Below are 27,253 nucleotides of genomic sequence, written 5' to 3'. Positions count from 1 at the left end.
TAATGCCATTAGACACCAGAAGTATTTTAGAGTGTTACATTTGTGTGTCAGATGTTCTCTGCTGAATTTGACGCTACTGATCCAACCTCTAAAAAACGGTATACAGATTGCCGCTCACGAAGAGAAGTTGAAGTGTGAAGATGCATGATGAAAAGCTAAATGCAGTTATATTTTAAAAGTTCTATTAACTTGATACAGTGTCTTAAAACCCAAATGCTCCTGCTTTATGAAAAAACAGTGCAGACAGACACAAAAATGCATTCGGTGTACACGGCCCCTTGTTTCTCTATAAAGTAGTCAGAAAAGTGCACAAATAACTTCAAATTGAGCTCTAGCATTTTTAACAAGTTGAGGGAAATGCTCTGAAATTGACTCTAGATATAACAAGTCTTTAGTTTTATTTGCAGAGTAGCAAACATTTTATTGAGGGCATTCACCCTTGAAATGTTTATTATTTTCCAGACAAATCTGTGTTTCTAATCCAGTGGTCCAGTTAAAATGTTAATCACACAGATTTGTCAAGTATTGATTGTCTGTCTCAATTATGCTAATAATACACAGGAAAATTGTATAGGTGCCATCCAGTTCTTGTTTAACATGTTCAACAATTCTTAACCTAAAGTCTTCCTCTGAATACAAGTGAGGAAAACAGTCTGGAATATGGTTTTGGTAGGTACAGTCTTTTTTCAAAGACATGGGGTATGTACCGAATGGAATACTAGAATACAGCACAGTGTACAATGTATACTGCCTACTATTTTTTTAAATTGTATGTGAAAATGTATTATGCAACGATAAACATTTCAAAACAGCAGTACACTACATGTCACATGACTTCATCACGTTAATTCAGCAAGATAAAAACATTTGTTTTTTGTTTTTAAAACCAATTTTTAAAATGTCTCAACTCAGTTAATTTGACTGCCAAGAGTTAATAATGTGATGGTTAAAAATTGTGGCAGATTACTTCATTTGTTACACTGGAAAAGGTTGAGTACATTGTGTTGTGGGATACAGTATTTCACAGCGTGCTCTGTTGTACACTGCGAATGTAGTAGGTTTTCCAGTATTTATAAGATTATATTTATGGAGATTATAAAGACTCATACTGAAGGTTTAAAGGACCAGATGGTGAAGTAAGTAAATAAGATGTTAACATAATGGAAATAAGGGCTTGTTGCTAGACCACTTTGGATATATGTATATGTGTGCATACTTAAATATAAATTAAAATAGAGATTTAAAAAAAAAATATATAATAACATTAAAAAAACAGCAGTTTGAAATTCGCTACCCGTTACTGTGCTTATGTCCCTCATTGTTACCAGTTGTATTTTTGTTCAAGCATTTGTATTGACCACCTCATCAGAATCTGGGTCCTTAGCATCATCCCCAGCACTAGAGGAGTGGCTGCTGAGGTCAGCAACACCTGACTCGAAATCACTGCAAGTTGAAAGGGCATCAGGGTCATCGCACTTGGGCGAGGCTGCTGGCTCTAGCGGCAGTGTGAACGAAGGTGGGTGTGTCTCGCTTCTGGTGGTGGTGAAGTAGTCTAGAGGGCTGCCAAGTTCGCATTCATTTGGAACTGGACGGCGGACTCGTTCAGACAGCCTGTTGGTCGTCTTCCTCCCCCCTGGAGCTTTCTTCTCCTTAAGCTGGGCAAGTCTCTGTTTAGGTATGAAGCAAACACAGGTATGGTCAGTGTTTCAAGGGAAGAAGCAAGATGGTAGGGTAGGTCAGTTCAACATAAGTGCGGCAAAAAGAGAGGATTTCAGTCCAGACTTGCCAGTTTGCTTTCGAGTTTTGAACTATATAAATGATGTAAGCAACTGATTTCATACTGATATACTGGAGGAACTAGAGTTAGATGCTGTTAGGTGGGTACTGGAAGGCCAGTTATGTGAAAAAGTTATGCATTAAAGCCAACATGAAACAGCATTCGCAACCAATTTAACTTCTATAATGTGATGAATTTCATGAGAAAAAAAAGTGGGGCAGGACTTAATTTTATCCATCAGAAACTGACTGGATAAGAAAAAGTGGTCTTGCTATGCCCGAATGAATGCAAGTTTGTAGTCGATTATGGAAACACTACTGGTACCCACTTTAAAAATTTTGACCGGGATGAGTAAGCTGTAGTCAAGTTCTCTGCTGAGAGCATCTTGAAATATCCCAATGGTAACTCTTTTAGAAATCTAGCATTATTTACTATTATTGACTTTTTTTTATAAAAACATTAACCACTATTAAACAGCGTTAACTATTGGCATTACCATAATAGCTATGTTTTAAAAGTGCTTTATGATTCATACTGTATGTGATATTTATGCATGCATGTGTATGCCTTGTCCAGCGTCCGTCTCCCGTGGTACCTCCTGGTGGGTGATAAGCTCCTCCTCCAGTTGCTGTGACTCCTCCCTCACAGCATTCAGGCAATCTGCTGGAGACTGGTTTGATGCCATGCTTTTATCTGCATGGCCGTACATCCCCTTCCAAAACCTAGAAGATCAGTTCCATGTGCTAAAATCAGTTCAGTCAAGTTATATTCCCGAGTTCTTGAACAAATGAGCTAGCTTGTGATATGGTTATTTGACATAATTCTTGATGTTATTATGTGTTTGCAATTAAATGTGTATTCTTATTATGTAATTATATTTTTAAATCTAATCAAATCTTTGAGATTGAATGATCTAAATAAATTAGACTTTAGAATTCGATTCGATTTTTTGTTTTTTTTCTAAAGAAACTGCGAGTGGGGCTTGCCTGTGCAAAACTCGCCATCCTGATGCTAGGGTGTTTATGGTGGGTTCCAAGGCATTGCTATGCTCGGTTAATTTTGACCGCGAACAGCTGAGGTGTCGCTTTTTTTTTTTCAATGACCACTTAGACTTATTGAATCAACCATTTTTATTACACCGAAAAAATTAATTTCAGTCAAAAATGACCAAACAGAATAGGAAGTTTAATGAGGAAAACTACAGAAAATGAGTGCACCCTTAAAGTTAGGGGTTCATTCAAATCCCTGACCCTAATATGAGCAAATAGTAGTAGTGATTCTTGCTTTAGCACCACTTATAATTCATATAAAAAAAAAAAAAAAAAAAACATTAAGCCAACAAATGAGCCAGTCATGCCATTAAGACAAAAATGAGTAATTAAGAAAACAGATTTTTCTTTGCTTAAAACTTCACTTTTAGTTTAAGTGCCTTTCTGGAAGGAAGAGAATGCGCAAAGGTGTCATTGCAAATGATTTGAAATACAAGCCCAATTAACTTTCATTTCACCTAGTCATTCTTAAGGAGCTTTGTCACCTCTGAAGCAATTCAGAAGCAAGTATGTGACATGAACACTATACAAGAGGAAGTGAAAGAAGGTTCAATAATAATGTACAGGAATCAGGGCTGTTTTGGTCTGGTTGGCTTACTTGAAGCAGTAGGCAGTGGTTAGAGGCTTGAGAACACCCTGTGTCTGGCTGTGGTCTGTTCTGTACAGAGGGTTTGTGTATTCTGCCCGGTTCTCCCACAGGTGAGGCCACAAAGAGTGTGTTCGCTCATGTAACCTGTATGCACAAGGGGAAATTGAAAGGACAAACTAGGTACTGAAACCATGTTGGTTCAACAGCAATACTGGACAGCTGCATTACATTTAGTTTGGAACTTGATCTCATCTTAAAGGAACAGTTCACCCATAATTAAAATTTGGTCATTATTTACTCACCCTAATTTAGTTCCAAACCAATATGACTTTATTTTGTCTGTGGAACACAAAAGGAGATGTAAGACAGTATGTTAGTCTCACTCACCATTAACTTTCTTTGCATAGTTTTCATACAATAAAAGTGAATGGTGACTGAGACCAACATTCATCTAACATCTCCTATTGTGTTCCACAGAGGAATGAAAGTCATTTGAGTTTGAAACAACATGAGGGTGAGTAGATGACAGAAGTTTCATTTTTGGTTGAACTATCCATTTAAAACAGTTTTAATTAACAGGTTTGATCTTAACCTTAATTATTGATCTCTGCAGATGTTTCTGACTGACAAAGTAGTATAGAAACACTATTATGTTCAGTCTAGATGGTTTTCTCATGGATCACTGTGCAAAACAATTTGGCAAATCATTAACTCCCTGTGTCTTTGCAGTATAAACATCTATGAACATCTATGTGTCTGTGAAGATTCTATGACACAACTATAGTTGGTGTTCTTACTTCAAGTCTCTCCTCTCTTTCTGGCAATTCCCGACGAAGTTCCCATACTGGCAGGAGTAGATGTATGTGTGTAGCTGTATGAGGAATCGCTCGTTGAACTCAAATGCACAGGGGAACTGCTGCATTAGCTGCCACACACACTCCAGAAACTGGTCCATGACAGGAGAAACCTCCTTGGGGTCACCATCAAGGTGAGCATACCTGATTGGAGAAGATGCACAATGATTTTGTACCTCAGAACAGGAGTTACACCAGAAAGCATACAAAGACAAAGAGGTATTGTAATTATGCAATTACAGCATGTTAGAATAGCAGATTTTTAAGCATATAACCATTAAAGTCAACATAAAACAGAATTTCCAACACATTTTACTTCCATAATGTAATGTATTTCTGTGTGAAAAAGGATATTCAATGGGGAAAACATGTAGATTTGGACTTGAATGGGATTGTGAAAGTGGGTGTTGTATAGCAGAATGGAGTCACACCAGAATGCCAGTTTTCAACCGATTGTGAATGACATTCTCTCCTGAAACACTGCCAGCACCTGCTTTTGAGAGGTTTATTGACCAGGACGTGGAGGCTGAAGGTCAACTTCCCTTTCAAGAGCATCTCAATGTATCCCAATGGTAATGCTCCGTTTTAAAATTGTTATTTGCCATTGCTGTAACCTTTATTACACTAACGAATATCAACTATTAGCAACGTTAAAGGAACATTTTATATAAAAGTTAAGCTCAATCGACAGCATTTGTGGCATAATGTTGATTAGCACAAATGTTTTTTAAAAACATTCCTTAAAAAAAAAAAAGAAATAAAAAATATTACAGTGAGGCACTTGAGGCACAATGAAAGTGATTGGGGCCAATTTTTGGAGGGTTTAAAAAGACAAATGTAAAACATATAATTTTATAAAAACACTTTTTCTGTTAAAACTTGTGTATTACTCGAGTATTAACTTGTTTTAAATCATCGTTTTTATTGTCGTTTTAAGTTTTACGCTTTACGTCGTCTTGGCAGCAAAGTTGTAAAATTGGATATAACATTACACAAAAAAAGTTACTTGGCGATTGTTATTTTAACACACATATTGTTTACGACTTGTAGCTATCCCTAGAGAAAAAGTTATATACCAAATTGTATTTAAAATACATTTATTTCATGATAAGTATACTACAAATACATTAACATATCTATTAACTAAATGAAAGTACCACGTAATTGCACTTATTTAATGCTTTATTCAAAATGCACACAGAGATACTTTGATCATTACAAATGAAGTGTTAAAACAGTATAGCTTTTACAAATGCAATTAGAAGTATACACTAAGTTCAAATATAGTCTACTTTATGAAAGTACACAGGTTAGGTGCTTGTTTCCATCTACAACTTGTTTTATGATTCTACAACTTGTTTGAACAGTGTTAAAAGCAATTGTCATAATAATGTTCTTCAAGCACAGAAAAATATGAGTAAGATGACTTAGAAATATTTTCCTAATATATATACTGTATACTGTCTCAAACTGGCTGGTTGTGACATCATCACAACAACATTAACTAGTCAGTATGCAGAGTGTGTTGTACACCCAATTTATACCAGAACAGCTGCCAAGATTGTCAAAATCACAATGATTAGTTATCTAAATAAATATTAGTCAAAAACTGTCCCTTGCACAGTTCAAATGTTGACGCAATCAAACGAAAAAGATTTATATCTGCATGCATGGAGAGAGACTATGTGCTTGTCATTATTTTCAGTTCACATAAACTGCTGCGCAAACATTTTGTTCAACAAAATGAAATGCTGTCTGTTATGCCATTGATGATGATACTACTGGAACACTGAATTGATTCAACTGTGTGTTCTTGTGTATAGGTTCCTCTTTATGTATCTATTAAATCAGTCTCAATCAGTCTTTTGTTGTTTGTATCTGCATTCAACAACGTTACCCAAGTACAGAATTCCCTGCGTTTTAACCATTTTTAATGCAGCATATTGCATTCGACATTGTGTGACTTGAAGTGTTAAGGGTTAAAGTTATTTCATCAGGAGGCCTGGGTAGCTCAGTGGTAAAATACGCTGGCTACCACCCCTGGAGTTCACTAGTTTGAATACCAGCGACCAAATTGGACCAGTTGCTAGGGAGGGTAGAGTCACATGGGGTAACCTCCTCATGGTCGGTATAATGTGGTTGAGCAACACGCTCAACAAGCCACGTGATAAGATGCGTGGGTTGACTGTCTCAGATGCAGAGGCAACAGGGATTCGTCCTCCGCCATCCAGACTGAGGCAAATCACTACGCGACCACAAAGACTTAAAAAGCACATTGGGAATTGGGCATTCCAAATTGGGAGAAAAAGGGAAAAGAAGTTATTTCATTATCCCCAATAATGGGATTCAAAGCAATATTTGTTCATTATCCTACTTTGTCTAATGTTGCCGACTTCATGACTGATTTTTGATATCAAACTTGTCTTAATTCAAAGTAAGACAAATTTCCCTCTTGAAAGAATAAACAAAAAACCAACGGAGAATGGAAAACACTGTTAATTTGCTTGTTAACATTGTGCCAACAGCATATGGTCATTATACAACTATCACGCAAGTCATATCATGTAAGTTATAACTACCTACATACACATCTGGACTTATAATAGTGTATAACAAAGCATCTTATTATGGTTCTACACATGACTACAAATAACACAGAATGGCAGTGACAACTAGCTAGCCAGCACGGCCTCATCCGCTTTAATTTCTGGCTACTAGCCGCAAGTTAGCTACTTTCAGTCCAGGGCATTTGTAGATCAGTGATTAGATGGACCAATCAGATGTCTGCATTTGTTTCACTTTTCTTTGCGCAAAGGGCAAAATGGCACATTTACCTATTTTAATAAAATGTCAGGCGTTAAAACTACATTGAATTACAGTCCTTTCCAGGAATATACTGTAACGTCTGTTGATATTTCTGCTGGGGACTTGATATTGGCTGTTGTGTTTGCATAATTAATGAGGTAGGTCAGTGTAGGTTTTAGGGACTGTTTGGGGGGTTTATTAACTAACATTTAAAAGTAACTGGGGATATAGTTATGTTTTGAGTTCAGCTTAATGATAAATATGTTGTTTTATGTTATGAAAAGATAGATATCTATATCTATCTATCTATCTATCTATCTATATATATATCTATATCTATATCTCTCTATATATATATATATATATATATATATATACACTATATTGCCAAAAGTATTTGCTCACCCATCCAAATAATTGAATTCAGGTGTTCCAATCACTTCCATGGCCACAGGCCTATAAAATGAAGCACCTAGGCATGCAGACTGCTTCTACAAACATTTGTGAAAGAATGGGCCGCTCTCAGGAGCTCAATGAATTGCAGCGTGGTACTGTGATAGGATGCCACCTGTGCAACAAGTCCAGTCGTGAAATTTCCTCGCTACTAAATATTCCACAGTCAACTGTCAGTGGTATTATAACAAAGTGGAAGCGATTGGGAATGACAGCAACTCAGCCACGAAGTGGTAGGCCACGTAAAATGACAGAGCGGGGTCAGCGGATGCTGAGGCGCATAGTGCGCAGAGGTCGCCAACTTTCTGCAGAGTCAATCGCTACAGACCTCCAAAGTTCATGTGGCCTTCAGATTAGCTCAAGAACAGTGCGTAGAAAGCTTCATGGAATGGGTTTCCATGGCCGAGCAGCTGCATCCAAGCCATACATCACCAAGTGCAATGCAAAGCATCGGATGCAGTGGTGTAAAGCACGCCGCCACTGGACTCTAGAGCAGTGGAGACGCGTTCTCTGGAGTGACGAATCACGCTTCTCCATCTGGCAATCTGATGGACGAGTCTGGGTTTGGCGGTTGCCAGGAGAACGGTACTTGTCTGACTGCATTGTGCCAACTGTGAAGTTTGGTGGAGGGGGGATTATGGTGTGGGGTTGTTTTTCAGGAGCTGGGCTTGGCCTCTTAGTTCCAGTGAAAGGAACTCTGAATGCTTCAGCATACCAAGAGATTTTGGACAATTCCATGCTCCCAACTTTGTGGGAACAGTTTGGGGATGGCCCCTTCCTGTTCCAACATGACTGCACACCAGCGCACAAAGCAAGGTCCATAAAGACATGGATGAGCGAGTTTGGTGTGGAAGAACTTGACTGGCCTGCACAGAGTCCTGACCTCAACCCGATAGAGCACCTTTGGGATGAATTAGAGCGAAGACTGCGAGCCAGGCCTTCTTGTCCAACATCAGTGTCTGACCTCACAAATGCGCTTCTGGAAGAATGGTCTAAAATTCCCATAAACACACTCCTAAACCTTGTGGAAAGCCTTCCCAGAAGAGTTGAAGCTGTTATAGCTGCAAAGGGTGGGCCAACGTCATATTAAACCCTATGGATTAAGAATGGGATGTCACTTAAGTTCATATGCGTCTAAAGGCAGATGAGCGAATACTTTTGGCAATATAGTGTATGTATATATATATATATATATATTTGTAGTTACCCTGGGTGAGATTAGTGTTGCTTTGATCAGTGAAATACTAAGTGTAATACTTCAGCGTTATCATTGTTGATTAAAAGTAGTTTAAGACTCAAAATGTTTGGTCCTTTACGTTTCTTCACAGTAATACCCATGCAATAATACTACTAATGCAAGTGCCAGAAGTACATATATTAATGCTAGCTGAAATTCAGTTGTGTGTGGGCCAGCAGTATATTATCAGTATAACATTAATGTATATCCAGCACTCTTACAGTGTAATGGAGTTGCAATTGTAATGTCACCAAAATACATTATAAGTTCACACTGAGTAAATTCTGTGTATTTCAAAAATTAAATACAAGGGTGGATATTTAAAGTGTACTAAAGTATACTTGAAATGGTTCCATTTTAGCACAACCAAGTATACTTAACACATCTTCAGTTGCACCACAGCACTACTTTTGGCAAACTAAAGTGCATTAAGTACAAAATGAGTTGTTCCAATTTAGCAGACTTTAAGTATACCAATTTATAGTCTGCCAGTAATACACTTTAGTATACTGAAGCACCCAAGAATAAAGTGTGCTTAAGTATATTATTTTTTCACAAGGGATACTTTTGAAACTTGTGTATTTTCACGTTTATGGATTGGCCTCATTCACTTCCATTTTAAGTGCCTCACTGTAGCCCAGAGTTTTGTTTTTTTGTCTAAATTTGTTTTTGTGATAATCAACATTATGCCACAAATGCTGTCAATTAAGCTTAACTTGTATTGGACCCGGAACATTCTTTTAATTATTGGCTAGATTTTAGAAAGGCTGTATTGCCTAAAGCAGTAGCCTAAAATAATGCCTAAATAACTGTCTAGTGGTAAAATACAATTGTTCCACCCCTGAAATGCTCCACCATTTCAAAGGCGGAGAGTTATTAAATTGATAAACGTTTTCTTCCTTTTTTTTTTTCCTGAATAACGTGCACTGAAAAATCACAATAAAACCAGGAAATAGGTTCCATTTTGATTTCATGTTGACATTTAATTTGATTTCAAGGACAATAATTAGTATCTTTTTGATACACTAAAAATGACGACATATCTGGAAGTCTTGCAGACTTATGAAACTCAGATACTCTCAGTCTAACACTGCATACACCATGACTGATGGTTTAAGTCATGCTATGGATTAGTACTGCAATGGACTGAGAAATTATGCCTTTTCTGGTCTCACATGTTATAACTGTACAACGTACACAGGACAGAAGGTTCACAGAAAACTCTTCTTCAATCAATTACTCAATTCAAGGAACTGAATTCAAGCAATTTGTGTGGAATGTCCAACATGTAAGGTCAGAAACTCACAAATCTCATGGGAGTGAAATGTAAAGCACAAACCTGTGGGAAAATTTGTGTCCAAATGACACCCAGTCCTTCTCTATAAGAACCTAGAAGCAAAGAAAGATGCTCAAATCAAACACTGGCAAACCCCCCCCCAAAAAATAGACCATCATCAAAATCATAATCCAGTGTATTTTTACCATCAGCCCTTTGATAGTTCTGTAGTATGGGTCTAGTAGCACACTAGCCACTGAACACGCCTGAGCTGTTCTGTCCCATCCATCTGAACAGTGCACCAGAACACTCACTCCATCCTCTGCCACTGCCTGTGGACACACACATAAATAGATGTGTGATTACAGCAATCATACTCTGTTTCTGTAAAAGAAATGTTCTGAATTCGATACAAGTTAATCTTAAATCGACAGCATTTGTGGTATAATGTTGATTACCACAAAACATTTTTAGACATCCCGTGTTTAATAAAAACAAAAAAAAAAAAAGCAAAAATTGTGGTTATAGTAAGACACTTACAATGGATGTGAATGGGACCAGTCCATAAATGCTAAAATACACATCTTTTCAAATGCATTGCCACAAGACGTAAACATTGCATGTGTTGATAACATTTTGTGATAAAATCTCTGTTCTACATGACTTTAGTGTGATAAAATACCAGACTGAAGCAACCCCAGATCATAACACTGCCTCCAGACGGCTTGTACAGTGGGCACTATGCATGATGGGTGCATCGCTTCATGCGCTTCCTTTCTTACCCTGCCGCACCCATCACTTTGGAATAGGGTAAATCTGGAATCATCAGACCACATTACTCGCATAGACCACTTTTCCATTGCTCCACAGTTCAATCTTTATGCTCCCTAGCAAATTGAAGTAATTTTTTCAGATTAGCCTCACCATCAAGTGGCCACACAGCTGTTTAGTCCCGTTGTCTCGTTGCATTGTGCATGTGGAAATGCTCTTACTTTCACTAGTAAACATAGCCGTGAGTTCTACTGTCTATTTTTTATGATGTGACTTCAAGCGTTTTAGTGATCTCCGATCACAATCATTCAAGATTTGTTTCCGACCACATTTTTTCTGTGAACGGTTCACCATTATTTTTCCAGGTTTTAATAATGCATTGGACAGTTCTTAACCCAATTCCAGTGACTTCAGAAATCTCCTTAGTTGTTTTCTTTGCTTGATGCAGGCCAATAATTTCCCCCTTCTTAAACATGGTAACATCTTTTCCACGACCACGGGATACATCTTCTGACATGGTTGTTTAAGAAATGAGAAGCTACACACTACATCAGTTAGGGTTAAAATAATAGTTGCCAGCTGAAACATATTAATCACTGCAATAATGATCCAATCATAGACTCTTAAGTATCTGCTTATTTAAATCCAAACTGTGATTTTTATATATACAGTTGTGCTCAAAAGTTTGCATAGCCTTGGAGAATTGGTAATATATGTACCATTTTTAAAGAAAACATGAGTGAGCAGGCAAAACATTTCTTTTATTTCTTATAGGATTCATATTGAACTGTAGGTTATAACAGAATGGCATAATCATAAAACAAAACATGGCAACAATGAATAAAATGAAATGACCCCTGTTCAAAAATCTGCATACCCTTAGTTCTTAGTACTGTGTATTGCCCCCTTTAGCATCAATGACAGCGTGCAGTCTTTTGTAATAGTTGTCTATGAGGACCCAAATTCTTGTAGGTGGTACAGCTGCCCATTCGTCTTGGCAAAATGCCTCCAGGTCATGCAAAGTCTTTGGTCGTCTTGCATGAACCGCACGTTTGAGATCTCCCCAGAGTGGCTCGATGATATTAAGGTCAGGAGACTGTGATGGCCACTCCAGAACCTTCACCTTTTTCTGCTGTAACCACTGGAGGGTCAACTTGCCTTGTGCTTAGGGTCACTGTCGTGCTGGAAAGTCCAAGAGTGTCCCATGCACAGCTTTTGTGCAGAAGAATGCAAATTGTCTGCCAGTATTTTCTGATAACATGCTGCATTCATCTTGCCATAAATTTTCACAAGATTCCCCGTGCCTTTAGACCTCACATACCCGCAAAACATCAGTGAGCCACCACCATGCTTCACAGTGGGGATGGTATTCTTCCTTGTTGACCCCTCTCCAAACATAGCGCTTATGGTTGTGACCATAAAGCTCTATTTTGGTCTCGTCACTCCAAATTACAGTGTGCCAGAAGCTGTGAGGCATGTCAAGGTGTTGTTGTGCATATTGTAACCGGGCATTTTTGTGGCATTGGTGCAGTAAAGGCTTCTTTCTGGCAACTCGACCATGCAGCTCATTTTTGTTCATGTATCGTCATATTGTGCTCCTTGAAACAACCACAGCGTCTTTTTCCAGAGCAGCCTGTATTTCTCCTGAGGTTACCTGTTGTTGTTTTTTTACTTTGTATCCTGAACAATTCTTCTGGCAGTTGTGGCTGAAATCTTTCTTGGTCTACCTGACCTTGGCTTGGTATCAAGAGATCCCCAAATTTTCCACTTCTTAAGTGATTGAACGGTACTGACTGGCATTTTCAAGACTTTGGATATCTTTTTATATCCTTTTCCATCTTTATAAAGTTACATTATCTTGTTACCTAGGTCTTTTGACATTTCTTTTCTGCTCCCCATGGCTCAACATCTAGCCTGCTCAGTGCATCCATGTGAGAGCTAACAAACTCATTGACCATTTATACACAGACACTAATTGCAATTTAAAAAGCCACAGGTGTGGAAAATTAACCTTTAATTGCCATTTAAACCTGTGTGTGTCACTTTGTGTGTCTGTAACAAGGCCAAACATTCAAGGGTATGTAAACTTTTGATCAGGGCCATTTGGGTGATTTCTGTTATCATTATGATTTAAAAAGGAGCCAAACAACTATGTGATAATAAATGGCTTCATATGATCACTATACTTAAATAAAAGACAGTTTTTTTTTTGCATGATCAGTCATATTTTCAAAATCAATGCCAAAATCCTGCCAGGATATGCAAACTTTTGAGCACAACTGTATGTGTAATATATATATATATATATATATATATATATATATATATATATATATTAGTGTGTGTGTGTCATCACACACTGATGAGCCAAAACACTGATCACTCACAGGTGAAGTGAATAATGTTGAGCATCACCTAACAAGGCCACATGTCAAGGTCTGAGTAGATTAGATGGTAAGCGAACAATCAGTTCTCAGTCAACATGTTGAATGCAGGAGAAATGGGCAGGAGTAAAGACCTGAGCGACTTTGTCAAGGGCCAAATTGTTATGGCCTGACGACTGGGTCAGACCATCTCTGAAACGGCAAGGCTTTTGGAGTGCTCCCGGTCAGCAGTGGTGAGTACCTACCGACAGTGGTCCAAAGAGTGGCAAACCACAAACCCGCATCAGGGTGATGGGCACCCAAGGCTCATCGATGCACGAAGGCAATGGAGGCCATCCCGTCTGGTCCGAAATGACAGAAGGTCTACTGTTGCACAAGTCACATAAAATTTTAATGATGAATACAGGAGGAGTGTGTCAACACACAGTGCATAGCACCCTGCTACGTATGGGACTGAATAGACACAGACCGGTCAGAGTGGATATGATGACCCCTGTCCTCGTCAAAAGCGCCTACAATGGGCACAGCGTGAACGTCGGAAGTGCCTGGTCCGATAAGTGCCGTTTTCTTTTACATCACGTGGAAGGCCGTGTACGCGTGCGCTGTTTACCTGGGGAAGTGATGGCATCAGGATGCACTGTGGGAAGACAAGCTGGTGGAGGGAGCGTGATGCTCTGGGCAACTTTCTACAGGGAAACCCTGGGTCCGGCCATTCATGTGGACATCAATTTGGCACATGCCACCTACCTTAACATCACTGCAGACCAGGTACACCCCTTCATGGCAATGGTATTCCCTGATTGCAGTGGTCTCTTTCAGCAGGATAATGCGCCCTGCCACACTGCACACATTGTTCGGGACTGGTTTGAGGAACATGATGAAGAGTTCAAGGTGTTGCCCTGGCCTCCAAATTGCCCAGATCTCAATCTGATTGAGCATCTGTGGGATGTGCTGGACCAACAAGTCCGATCCATGGCGGCTCAACCTCGCATCTTGCAAGGACTTGGAAGGACCTGCTGCTAATGTCTTTGTACCAGATACCACAGGACACCTTCAGGGGTCTTGTACAGTCCATGCCTCGGTGGGTCAGCGCTGTATTGGCGGCACGCGGAGGACCTACAGCATATTAGGCAGGTGGTCATAATGTTTTGGCTAATCAGTGTATATACTGTATATAAATAAGGGACTAATCGAAAATATTTTCTGTGATATTCAACATACATTAAGCTTAACTTTTATTCCTTTAAAGACTATTCTTTGGACATGTACAATGGTAGTACCATTGCATTTTTTAAGTACCTTAGAATACATCAAGTTAGAACATAAATAAGATGATAATTAATTACCATAGTATATATAATAATACCATGATATAACCATCTGATACCATCACTGTACCACTGTATTGCATTTTACAGTTGCTGACCACTAACTGCTAATTTCTAGTCACTAATTTGTGTGTCAAACTATTCAATAATTTCTTCAGAAAAAAAAAAAACCTCAAAACAATTTCAATTGTGTATAATTTGAAGTGTTATGCTGGGCTATTTTGTTTACATTTAGAATTACTGCCTTTAATTTAAAGCTTTCTTAGGGGTCCTGCCTTAGCAATGAAGATTCCAGCATCTAGCACCGCTTTGATGTGTTTGAGCCACCCAGAGTTCTCCAGACCCCACAGGAAATCACTCATGGAGGGCGATACAAGATCGCCAACTGAAACACAAGGACAGAAATGGACATTTTTCATATGGACAACAAAACAAACATCTGCTGAATAAGGTGTAATAGAAGTAAATATTAATCCATCTACCATCTATAAGCTTCTGTTGGCTGTTCCTCATGACATGGATGTTTTCTATGCCGATGAACTGCAGTTTTATGTTAGCGTAGTGGTCTTCATTCTCATAGCCCTTCCCTGCAGCACGATTTGCCATGGCGTTCAGCTGGAAATAATCACAGTACAGTGTTTCAAAGTCATGACAATAATTATTATTTATGGAAAAAAATGCAATGCAACTGAAAAGGTTAACATCTCGTTTTGTGTTCCACAAAAGAAAGTCAGTCATATGGGTTTGAAAAAACATGAGGGTCAGTAAATGATAACAGAATGTTTATTTTGAGGGAATTATCGCTTTAAATGCTGTTTTCAGGTGAATTCCCCCCACAATTAGCTTAGACGACTTTCAAACGATGTCATCTAAATCTCAACAGCCTGTCTAACCTGTCTTTTCACTTGTTTTTTGGGACCTCTCACCTTTGGCCTTGTGTCCACCACATACATGAACTCACTGACAGGGTTCGACTTCATTATGGCCTGCAGCATCTGCTCATCGTCTGAGGAACGTGCACTGAAACCAGAGAGTGGCTGACTGCTCCGACAGATAGATGCCTAGAAAAGCAATGGTGTTGAGACATTCAGCTCAACCTATTATTTAGTTTGGTGTAAAATGTGAGAAGCCTGCATAGGCTTAAGACACTTAAAGCTTTAAAGAAGACCATTCTGCACTTACACTGGTGTCCCTATGGAAGTAGGAGAGAACAGGAAGACGTCCTCGACTCCGAAACTTGGCACTGCCCACAAAGACAGCAGGTGAGGCTGACTTTGGCACAAACAGCTCCGACGGGTAAGTGTCACACAGCTGCCAATTGAAATATACTGATTAGAACTATTGTTTTACATTCAAGGAATAGTTCACCCAAAAATGTCAATTCTACTCACCCTCATGTTGTTCTAAACCCAGCACAAAACAATATATTTTAATGAATATTCTGGTCCATCTTTTCAATACAATGACAGTTGATACTTACTTTAAAGCTTAAAAAAGACCCAAAAGTATCATAAAAGCATTGCAGAAACGTGCAGCTCATACCTAAAATTAAGTAATTTGTCATTGAAAATCTTGACGTCCATTGCACGATCATTAGTGTATGTGAGAAGCTCATTCACAGTGGATTGCATGTTCATGCAAGAACTTTTTAGAGCAAGTTCTTGCATGAATATGACATGGACCACATGGACTATTTTTGATACTTTTGGCTCCTTTTTAAGCTTTAAAGAAAGAAAAAGTTAGTGAAAAGATGGACCAAGATACTGAATGACATGAGTGAGTAAATTAGAACAGAATTTTCATTTGTGGGTAAACTAAGTCAACATTAACTTTTTTTTAATGCACATTTCTGGTATTATTGTGCAGGATTCCTCAGTGAACGTTATTCCAAATGGGTTTTTTTGGGGCTTTTTAATCTTATAAAAATATAGTAAATTGTTCTGCCTCTGTAACGACTCCCCTTTTTAGCTGACATCACAAATCCATCTTACTTTTCAAACCTTTCCCTCCATACACTATACCATTTTGGTACATAAAGCCTACTTTTCACAATCCAATCAATTCCCAATCGATAAAATTAAGTCCTGCAGCAGGTCTGTTGGAAGTTCCACAATGGCTTAAATCGCTTACAACACTTTTAAATTAGGATAGGAGTATTTTTACGATTTAACAATGAAAAAATGACACACTTCATTTTTAATTAATTTAATTGATTTTCACTCTGTGAAATAAGGCGTAACTCAAAAACCGATGCCTTGATTTTCATGGAAAAAGAAATTATGTTCATTGGTCCTGTAATAAAGGAGGAATAATTATTACAGAGCTCTGAGGTCATACTGACTCTGTATTCATGATTTGCTTCTGTAAGATGCCAGAGGTTTCTGGGTATTCCCATTCGGCTGAATTCTGCCTTCAGGTCGATGAAGCCCCAGGCCTTTTCCCTTAAGTCTTTTTTCAAGTTGGGGTTAAAAAAAAAGCAAAACAGCTCTCCATAGTGCTCTACATAGAAAGAGAGAGAGATATGTTGGAAGTTAATGAGTGTACAAGTCCCATGGGTGAAACGTACAAATCTCCATAGAATTTTGCTCTTAAGTCGCCTGATTTGCACACATGCTCTATTTTCATCATGCACTGTGATGCAATAGCTAAGCCCGAACAATGTCTGAGCAAAAAAAGGCACAGTGTTATCTTTCACAGAAAAGAAAAAAATCTGCAATTTTATGGAGCATTATTCATGCTTTGCCAATTTTTTTTTTTTTATGGAAAGATATGCAAAAAATGTCAAACTCCCTGAAAGATATCGATGAAATAAGTGTCTTGAGATATCTCACCGGTCTCTGTGACAGCTCTAGACTTTGTAAACAGAAAACAAAAATGTGTCCTCTGATGCTTTTTGCCTGTCAATCATTTAGCACCTTCTCATAATGTTGTAACTGCAGCACATTATTGAAGCTTAATGTCATTTTTATGCCATGTTGTTCATTACAGTTGTCAGTTGAGGGCGCTATATTGCTGCTGTTGTTTTGACAACCACTTCGGCTCAGTGTCGGTCTCATTAAAGTTCATGTGGTATCTTTGGAGTGCAGGTTTTGGAAAGAGGGGGCGTGGCTAATCCAACAGCTCAACATGTGGAAATTCCAGAATGGCTAAAATCGCTTACAGCACCTTTAATACAGTGGGGTTTAAAAGACTGAGTGCACTTGTGAAAAGGATTCCGTTTTACATTCTTATAATTGAATACAGATTTTTTTACAAATTGTATTATCAGCAGCATAACAATATGAGTTTAAATGTGCACTGAAACACAGATGTGTTCCATGTTTTCCCAGCATGATTGGAGAATACAGAAATCTAATAAATGGCAAGATATACAAAGCGCATATATAAAATATATGTTCATATATGGGTTTCACTGTTTTTTTTTATATTTCAAAATACAAAAATATAAGTTTTCATATACACTATGTAACATATATTTTCCAAAATACTATTGGAATTTCTTTTTGTAGATATATGCTCAAATATATGAAATATTATTTTGTGTGTTTATACATATATGGCCATATATCAGATTTATATATGTTCTCCAGAGCATCTTGTGTGCTTCAATGAAAGCAAGGAAAATTTACCTTTGGTACAAAGGAGTTAACATGGTCAGTGTCACAAATTTGCTTGTTTGATTAATGACCAGAAATAGTGCAGAAACGTCATTTTTTCTTATTCATGTTACTTTATAACTTTTCTTTGTTTAACATCTTACAAAATCCTAAAATGTATTGTTTTGTTTCAAGTTTTAAATTTGATTTTCAATGTGGACTCTAGCAACTGGTCCCTAGACAATAGTTAACCTTATTTTTAGACAATTTTACTTAATAATCCATCCACCAAATACACTTTTTAATCCAAGAAATAAACTTATTTTAGAAACTGGCCCTTAAACATGTTTAAAAAAAATAAATGAAACCCTAAAAGTCAAATCACTGTTTCACTAAGAGGACTGAAGGCTAATATATATTCCATATAGCCTCAAAAGTTTAACAAGCAATGTCACAAAAGTCATAAATATTTAATATTTATGACTTTATCCTTTGCCATAGTAGGATTTGTAATTTCACATTACAGAGGATTAAAGCATTTTGCTCAAATCTGTTTATTAAATATAGTACTTGGCCAATTTAATTGAAAATGTAATTGATAATTTCCTATCCTGGCTACAAAATTAAATCACAGGATTTAACATTAGACTAGAGACACAAGGGCTTCAAGTAGGAGCATTACTAGGGTTGGAAGAGCTAAGGGGTTTTGCCCCCAGAGGATACCCCACCCCCGTAATTACTTTTTAAAATACGTAAAAATGTGTGATGAATGATAGTGTATACTACACCAATACCTTCAACATTCTGCATTTATTGCATAACTCTCTGTAGGCACCATGTTATATATTTAAAACTCTCTGATTTGTGTAGAATATGTTTTTTCAACTGGGCATTTTTACTTCACCTGGGCGTGAAAGACGAGTGAGGGAAGCCTGCACATCTAAGCAGTCCTTTTCCTGCGGGATCAGCCATCGGTACACTTGGAAGTTCTTACAGCGGATTATAAGAGGACTACCAGACGGGTTTGTCGGGAGTCTCTCAGCAGTACTAACCAAACTGTGTAGAACCTAGCAGAACAAGAGTGATTCAGTCAAAGCTAATTTCAGGAAACTTTTTTGGACTATACTGTTAAGTAGACAAGTTTAGACAGAAAGACGGATCTAGACAGATAGAGCAAGAGAAATCCTCAGTAATAGTTCAATTCTGGATTGTTTTCTTTTATTTTGTATACTTAGGACCACAGCTAAGTAAAGACATGTTAAAGGGATAGTTCCCACAAAAATGAACAAAGATTTTTAGAAGAATATCACAGCTCTGTAGGTCCTTCCAATGAAAGTGAATGGCCAGAACTTTGAAGCTCCAAAAATAACATAATAGGCAGCATAAAAGAAATCCATATGACTCCAGTGGTTTAATATATGTCATATACAGTGTTGTGAAAAAGTATTTGCTGATTTCTTCGGTTTTTGTGAATATCTCATACTAAATTGTTTCAAAAATGTAAACAAAATCTAACATAAAACAAAGGCAATCTGAGTAAACACAAAATACAGTTTTTAAATAATAATGTTATTTTTTGAAGCAAAAAGTTATCCAATACCAACTGGGCTTGTGTGAAAAAGTATTTGCCCCTTAGTTACTAAATCCCCAAATCTATGAAACTGAATTCATAATGGGGTTCAGACACAAACAAGGCCTGATTACTGTCAGCCCTGTTCAATCAAATCAACACCTAAATAGAACTTTTACAGCAGCATAAAGTTGGCTAAAAGGTCTCACTCAGCAGCACACTATGGGAAAAAGTGTGCGCGGGAAAAAGGTGATTAAAATACATCAGTCTGGGAAGAGTTACAAAGCTACTTCAAAGGCTCTGGAACTCCAAAGAACCACAGTGAGAGCCATTATCTCCATCCAAATGGAGAAAACTTGGCACAGTAGTGAACCTTCTCATAAGTGGCCCACCTTCCAAAATTCCTCCAAGAGCACAGCGACGACTCATCCAGGATGTCACAAAAAAGCCAAGGACAACATCCAAGGAACTGCAGGCCTCTCTCGCATCAATAAAGTCACTGTTCATGACTCCACTATCAGAAAGACACTGTCCAAAAATGCCATCCATGGAAGAGTGGCGAGGCGAAAACCACTGCTTACCCAGAAGAACATTAAGGCTTGTCTGAATTTTGCCAAAACACACCTTGATGATCCTCAAAGCTTTTGGGAGAATGCTCTGTGGACTGATAAGTCGAAAGTGGAACTGTTTGGAAGACGGGGTCCTGTTACATCTGCCATAAAATCAAACACAGAATTCCTCAAAAAGAACATCATTCCTACGGTCAAGCATGGTGGTGGTAGTGTGATGGTGTGGGGATGATTTGCTGCTTCAGGGCCAGGGCGACTTGCAATAATTAAGGGAAACATGAATTCTACTCTCTACCAGAAAATCCTAAAGGAGAAATCCGGTCATCAGTCCATGAGTTGAAGCTCAAGCACAACTGGATTATGCAGCAAGACAATGATCCAAAGCATAGGAGTCAGTCCACCTCTGAATGGCTCAAAAGAAGCTAAATTAAAGTGGCCTAATCAAAGTCCTGACTTGAACCTGACTGAGATGCTGTGGCAGGACCTTAAACGGGCAGTTCATGCTCAAAAACCTTCCAATATGGCTAAAGCAGTTCTGAAAGAAGAATGGGCCAAAATTCCACCACAGCATTGTGAAAGACTGATCTCCAGTTATCGGAAGCGTTTGGTTGCAGTTGTTGCTGCTAAAGGTGGCACAAACAGCTATTAAGTTTAAGGGGACAGTTAGTTTTTCACAAGGGTGATATAAGTGTTGGATAACTTTTTTGCTTCAAATATACACTGGGGCCAAAAGTTTGGATTAATGTACAGATTTAGCTGTTTCGGAAGGAAGTTGGTACTTTAATTCACCAAAGTGGCATTCAACTGATCACAAAGTATAGACAGGACATCACTGATGTAAAAAACAGCACCATCACTATTTCAAAAAAGTCATTTTTGATCAAATCTAGACAGGCCCCATTTCCAGCAGCCATCACTTCAACACCTTATCCTTGAGTAATCAAGCTAAATTGCTAATTTGGTACTTGAAAATCACTTGCCATTATATCAAACACAGTTGAAAGTTATTTGGTTTGTTAAATGAAGCTTAACATTGTCTTTGTGTTTGTTTTTGAGTTGCCACAGTATGCAACAGACTGGCATGTCTTAAGGTCAATATTAGGTCAAAAATGGCAAAAACAGCTTTCTCTAGAAACTCATCAGTCAATCATTGTTTTGAGGAATGAAGGCTATACAATGCTTGAATTTGCCAAAAAACTGAAGATTTCATACAAAGGTGTACACTACAGCCTTCAAAGACAAAGGACAGCTGTCTCTAACAAGGAAGAGATGTGGAAGGCCAGATGTACAATTAAACAAGGGGATAAGTACATCAGAGTATCTAGTTTGAGAAATAGATGCCTCACATGTCCTCAGCTGACAGCTTCGTTGAATTCTACCCGCTCAACACCAGTTTCATGTACAACAGTAAAGGGAAGACTCAGGAGTGCAGGCCTTATGGGAAGAATTGCAAAGAAAAGAACACATTTGAAACAGAAATACAAAAAGAAAAGGTTAGAGTGGACAAAGAAACACAGTCATTGGACAACAGATAATTGGAAAAGAGTGTTATGTATCTTAACCCCATTGAGCTTTTGTGGATCAGCTAAACTGTAAGGTGCGTGAGCAGTGCCCGACAAGACAGCCACATCAATGGCAAGTGCTACAGGAAGCGTGGGGTGAAATGGACAAACTGACAGCTAGAATGCCAAGGATCTGCAAAGCTGTCATTGCTGCACAAGTGAAAGAGGAGATTTGTAGTAAAAATTACTTAAATATGAATCTGTTTCGTACCCACACCTATTTTATCACTTCTGAAGATATGGATTTAACCACCGGAGTCATGTGGATTACTTTTATGGTGCCTTTATATGATTTTTGGAGCTTGAAAGGTCTAGTCACCATTCACTTCTATGGACCTACAGAGCTGAAATATTCTTCTTAAAATCTTCGTTTGTTTTCAGCAGAAGAAAGAAAGTCGTACACATCTGGGACAGCATGAGGGTAAGCAATTGATGAGAAAATGTTCATTTTTGGGTAAACTATCCCTTTAATTTGGGTTTAGCTAGAAAGACACAAACAAGACCAAGAAGGTTTAAGTAAGTTGGGTTATTTTCAAGAGGAAGCTTCATTGTTGGCATGGAAGAGTTTGAGACCAGTTTCGATTCCTACCCAGGTCTCTTTGCGTGCCTCTGTGTTCTCCACAAATATAGTGTGAGTAGAGGAGAGGTACAATGTTCCCACCATAGACTTCCTGGGGGTCAGTCTATCAATCATACGCACATTTTCCACCTGGAGGAACAAGACACATTATACAATTAGATAATTTCTCTATGCTACCAAGTAGTGCCTTGTGATATACATTTTATTTTGTCAGTTGGATAGGAATATCAAAAGGATAACGAACGAAATAGGTCATATTAGAAGTGTTTCTCACTGTTTTGACTGAACAATAAAAGCACATTTTAAAATATCCTTTACATTATGATGAAATTAGGGCTACGCGCATAGTCATGCCCAGATCAGCCACCTACATAATTGCCCAAAGATGCATGAATTCAAACTTAAGCACAATAAAATCGTGAAACATGATACTGATACCGTATGTATGCATTTAAAAAATAAATTGTAAGATCTGCTGACTCTCATGTCGCATTAGCTGTGTTGAGGGAGGCCAAACATAATTCAGATCTTATTACAAGGCTTTGGGTGAATGAAGATGGGGGGCTGTTATTGTGGCCTATCATCGAGTTTATTCTGCGAAGTAATTTATTTAGCTGAAAAATCATTTGGTAGACAAATATTACCTTTTTAATAAAGAATAAAGTATTCAAAGGAAAGAGGTGGGACGGATTAATGTCGCGTAGCGAGCGTTTATTAATAATAAAGGAAAGGACATAAAGGCAATCAGAAATACAGCGCTACCTTTGGTGTTCTGATGTGCTCCATCCTAAAACCCGTCCAAATGATGCGCGGAAAATTAATCCGAACCGACCGGGGAGTTAGGTCTTTTTTCAGTCAGAAGAACAAAGCCGGACGTCGCATGTTGGTTACAAACACATCATTTCATATTGGGATGGCCAGCAGGTATCGTGATTCTAGCCATAGTTCTTGTCTATGTGTTGTGAGCCGCTGTTTAGTCTTGTACACGGTGGTCATACACACAGGACCGCACGCTACGAATCCTAGTATAGTGAAGGAGTGGCTCATGAATATTAATGATATTATGTGACGTTTACTCAATAGTCCGACATGATTGGTTGGAATGCAGCCATTGGTAGGTGGGCTCTAGTAAAATGACGAATTAAAGAATGCAATTTAGAAGAAGGCTTGGCTCATTCGTTTGAATTAGAGTACGTGACTGGACTTCAGGAGGGTTACCAAGCAACGTCACAAAAGTCTTTTTAATTTTCATAACTTTATCCTTCGCCATAGTAAGATTCGTGATTTCGCATTATAAGAGGATTGTTTCACAACAACGCATGCGTAAATTGCATTGCCTCTCCTCGGGCTCTCACAACCATCAGGGCTATATCCCCATTCAAATATATCGCCCTTGAAAAGAATAAAGGCCGAGCAGACAAAAAGATCCAAAATAAAATAAGGCATGTCTCATTTGCGTACTGTATTTGCGCAGATGTATTTATTAAATATAGTATTTTGTCAATTAAATGAACATTTAAATGATCATTTCCTGTCATGGCAAAAAATTGTTTTAATAATAATCACACGATTCATAAGATCATTCACTAGATTAGAGACACAAGTGCTTCAAGAGATGACTCGCACACTGTTTCTGTTTTTTTATCATGTGGATTTTAATCACACGTCAGTATTTGACGTGTAATGTCGAAATAAGTGCTGTAAATTTCACAATTTCACTTTCACAATAATTTTCATCTTACAACATGCTATTTCATTACATAATTTCAGAGTGGACAAAATAAATAATGTCTTTCATTTTATGAACATTTTAAATATGAACTTTAAAAATAAATCTCCACAGGAAATCTTCACGTTAAATTTCGTTTTGTCTGTAGATGCAACTTTTTTCCTGAAGGTGGCGCTAAATTCCCGGCATAAAAATACTCAAGCTGAAACGGCGTAGAGCTACAGTTTACACATATTTTTTTATTTTTTTTATTTTTTTTTTTTTTTTTTCTATTATGAATACATAAATGTATTTTAGGAGCACTTTATAACATTACGTCACTAACAAACATCATGCTTATCATAACAGACCATGTGCATTCAATCATAAATACAGTACTTCAGATAACATGAGTGAAAGTATAACGACACATTCTAACTATTTCAGTTAACCTAAACTGATGAATTGTGATCATATACATTATATAATACAATGATGTTTTGTTAATATAATTAAATGAACGTTTTTATACAGTGTTACTTGGAATTTAGTTTGACCATAGAAGTGTGTTTGTAAGGGAGGCATATTCAGTCCTCCCATTCACTCTGATCAGGCTGATTTTCAGAGAAGCTGGACAGTTAAAATCAAAGCTGGAATGTTTTGGTTGAGCTTAAACCTTTGCTGTTGTTATTACTCTACAGTTTGGCTCCAGATGTTCATTTACTTGGGTTTAGGCAAAGTGTCTCCACTGCAGTTCCTTTCCCTTCCCCTGTATTATTATGGTACTACAAAACTGTTCACAAAAAAGCTTCTCTAAAAACTGGGATATCATTTTCTGTAAAGCAGGTAAATCAAAAAGGTTTGAGTCTTAGAGGTGTCCCTCTAATTTGCATCAGCAAAAAAAAAAAAAAAAAAAAAAAAAAAAAAAATCTTGACAGCAAAGAGGTATGTGTTATGGTCAGCATTTCTACATGTTTACAGATTACGTTTCTGGGTCACTGGAGTGGCACAAGGCCCAAAGAGAGCACTTGACACACTACAGGTGCAGGGGATGTAGAGCTGAGTGCATGTTTTTCCCTGTTATGTGTAAGTAATACCTGTTAGTGCTAACTAGATGTTTCCCAATGCTAGGATGTTGTGGGTGGTTGCCAGGGAGTTGCAGCAACACTGTTCTGAGTGTTTTTTGGCACGTTGCTGTGCAATTGCTTGGGTGCTCTGTGTGGTTGCTAGGTCATTGCCCAAGTCAAAAGAGCCCATCTCCAAGTCTCTAATATTCTGGCTCCTAGATACGGCTTGACTCCCTCCTTCAATTTGAGCCTATGGGATTACCTAAGTAAGCACCATAATAAAGGGAATCTGGTCTTTGTACAAAAAAAAGCATAGTGATGGTAAAAATACACATGTGGAGTCAGGGCAATGCTCTGTAGAGCAGTGGTTCTCAACCCTGTTTGCGGAGGCCCCCCAGCACTGCACATTTTGTATATCTCCCTTTTCTGACACACCCAATTCCGGTCTTGGAGTCTCCACTAACAAGCTGATGAGATTAATCAGGTGTGTTTGATTATGGAGATATCCAAAATGTGTAGTGTTGGGGGGCATCTAGAGGCTTGTACTCAGCCTGGGTTCCAGTTGTCAGCTGCCTGTAGGTCATGATAGACAAGTGATGGACAGCTTGCTTTAACAGTATCTTTTTTCTGTCACTATGCTTTCAAAGATCTGCAGAGTAACTGCTACACTTGCACAAACACACAGTTGGTAAAATATCATCTCCGGGTGACATATACAACAAATAAAAGTTATATTGCTGTGCCTGAAATTTGACACGGGATTGCGGGTATTGCGCATAATTTTAATCATTCCCGCAAGTTCCATGTTCATAGCGCTGGAAATTCCCGCACACTTTTATTCAGTTTACAGTGCAGCTGCGAATTATTAAACCAATAGATACAGATGAACAAATCAAATCAATCAACTTGTTTTTCTATCAAATCGTAATTCCAGAAGATGCACGAGTAAATCCTCTCTATCTCTCCCTCTCTCTCTCGTGTAGCTGTCAGCAGCGCATTGAGCATTTGAGTTTAGTGTGAGCACGTGCTGTGAGGAAGCGCTTTGTCGCATAGTTACTGATCTTAAGATGTTACAGATGTATAAACCTTTCTAAATCTGTTTATTTGACATGCACATGGTGTTTTACTGCAGATCCGTAAGCGAGCAACGCGATAAAACAATCGCTCCTGTTTATAATTAACAAAACTGTTAATATTGCTAGAGCGTGACTTTGGAGAGACCTATAGTTTTGATGCCTTTCATACCTTGGCACTCCATTGTCACAATGCAGTACATTTGACAAGAAGGCAGAAATGCCTGGTGTACAAGCTGCATGGTGAAGAGAGACACTCAAACACCTGTTACATCTCTCACCTCCATCTCTCTAGTGTTCCATCCAGTGTTCGAAATTAATGGGGGCTCTGGGCAAAAATGCCCCCGAAATTCAAAATATGGCGGCAAAAAGAATGCCCCCGCAATGAGTTCCTGTTGTTTTACTAATAATATCTGATAAATCTCGAAATACATACATCGCGATCTTCATTGGAATTTTCACTGAACCTTATTCAACCAAGTCTCATGAAAATTCGTACATATTTTACGAGTTGGCTATGGTTCGTATACATTTGTACAATTTCTTCACATGCAAATGCCCGGATGTCTAATGCAAGTTTGGCGCACTGGGCCTTAAGGACATTATTAATATTATGCCCTTACCCAAAACCCTTATCTAAACCTAACCAATCAGTAGAGTGTCTAAACTTGATAGGAAGCTGTTGTGTGTGACAGAATCAAGTAATTAACGCGTATTAGATGGAAATGATGTTCAGCGACATCATTGGCTGTAGTGAAAGTCATACGAATTCATACAAGTGCAGTCATACAATATTATACAAATTAGCCAAATTTAGAAAAGTCATATGAATCCTTAGAATTTCGCCGTGAGAGTGTGTAGCATTATTTGTTTCATGCCGTCCGTTGTGCAGATGTTGCAGTAAGAGTCAGCAGCGAATGCTCGCGCCATAAACGCACAGACAGGCGCTCCGCATCAGGGACCAGATTCACGAAAATGTTCTTAAGAAAAAAAACTAAGAAAGTT

At 38.2% G+C, this 27,253-nt stretch overlaps 1 protein-coding gene across 3 annotated transcripts; it reads right to left on the bottom strand.

Annotated features, from left to right (window-relative positions):
• Window positions 1-106: 106 nt before the first annotated feature.
• Window positions 107-23,401, bottom strand: LOC127444122 (myotubularin-related protein 7-like). 3 transcript variants are annotated; one of them, XM_051703327.1, is made up of 14 exons: window positions 23,163-23,401; window positions 22,410-22,529; window positions 19,024-19,186; window positions 16,865-17,022; window positions 15,706-15,834; window positions 15,450-15,584; window positions 15,006-15,138; window positions 14,799-14,908; window positions 10,247-10,372; window positions 10,104-10,153; window positions 4,213-4,413; window positions 3,425-3,559; window positions 2,373-2,499; window positions 107-1,667 (listed from the first exon to the last, which is right to left on the bottom strand). In XM_051703327.1, the coding sequence occupies exons 1-14, from the start codon at window positions 23,184-23,186 to the stop codon at window positions 1,341-1,343; spliced, it is 1,938 nt and encodes a 645-aa protein (XP_051559287.1). In that variant the 5' UTR covers window positions 23,187-23,401; the 3' UTR covers window positions 107-1,340. The 3 variants fall into 3 exon arrangements, with proteins under 3 accessions (XP_051559287.1, XP_051559289.1, XP_051559288.1); XM_051703329.1 differs by having other exon boundaries at window positions 1,517-1,667; window positions 2,345-2,499; XM_051703328.1 differs by having other exon boundaries at window positions 1,521-1,667; window positions 2,313-2,499.
• Window positions 23,402-27,253: the final 3,852 nt, after the last annotated feature.

Source organism: Myxocyprinus asiaticus, chromosome 7 (genome assembly GCF_019703515.2).
Source record: "Myxocyprinus asiaticus isolate MX2 ecotype Aquarium Trade chromosome 7, UBuf_Myxa_2, whole genome shotgun sequence".
NCBI lineage: Eukaryota > Metazoa > Chordata > Actinopteri > Cypriniformes > Catostomidae > Myxocyprinus > Myxocyprinus asiaticus.
This window is presented reverse-complemented; position numbering and strand designations above follow the sequence as displayed.

Excerpts from the sequence above, each read along its gene's own strand:
- LOC127444122 (XM_051703327.1), bottom strand. The coding sequence starts at position 23,186 with ATGGAGCACATCAGAACACCAAAG. Across the intron at positions 17,023-19,023 it reads CACTCGTCTTTCACGCCCAG|AGCACTATGGAGAGCTGTTT; the intron begins GTGAAGTAAAAA and ends CTTTCTATGTAG. Across the intron at positions 15,585-15,705 it reads ACTTCCATAGGGACACCAGT|GCATCTATCTGTCGGAGCAG; the intron begins GTAAGTGCAGAA and ends TTGCTTTTCTAG.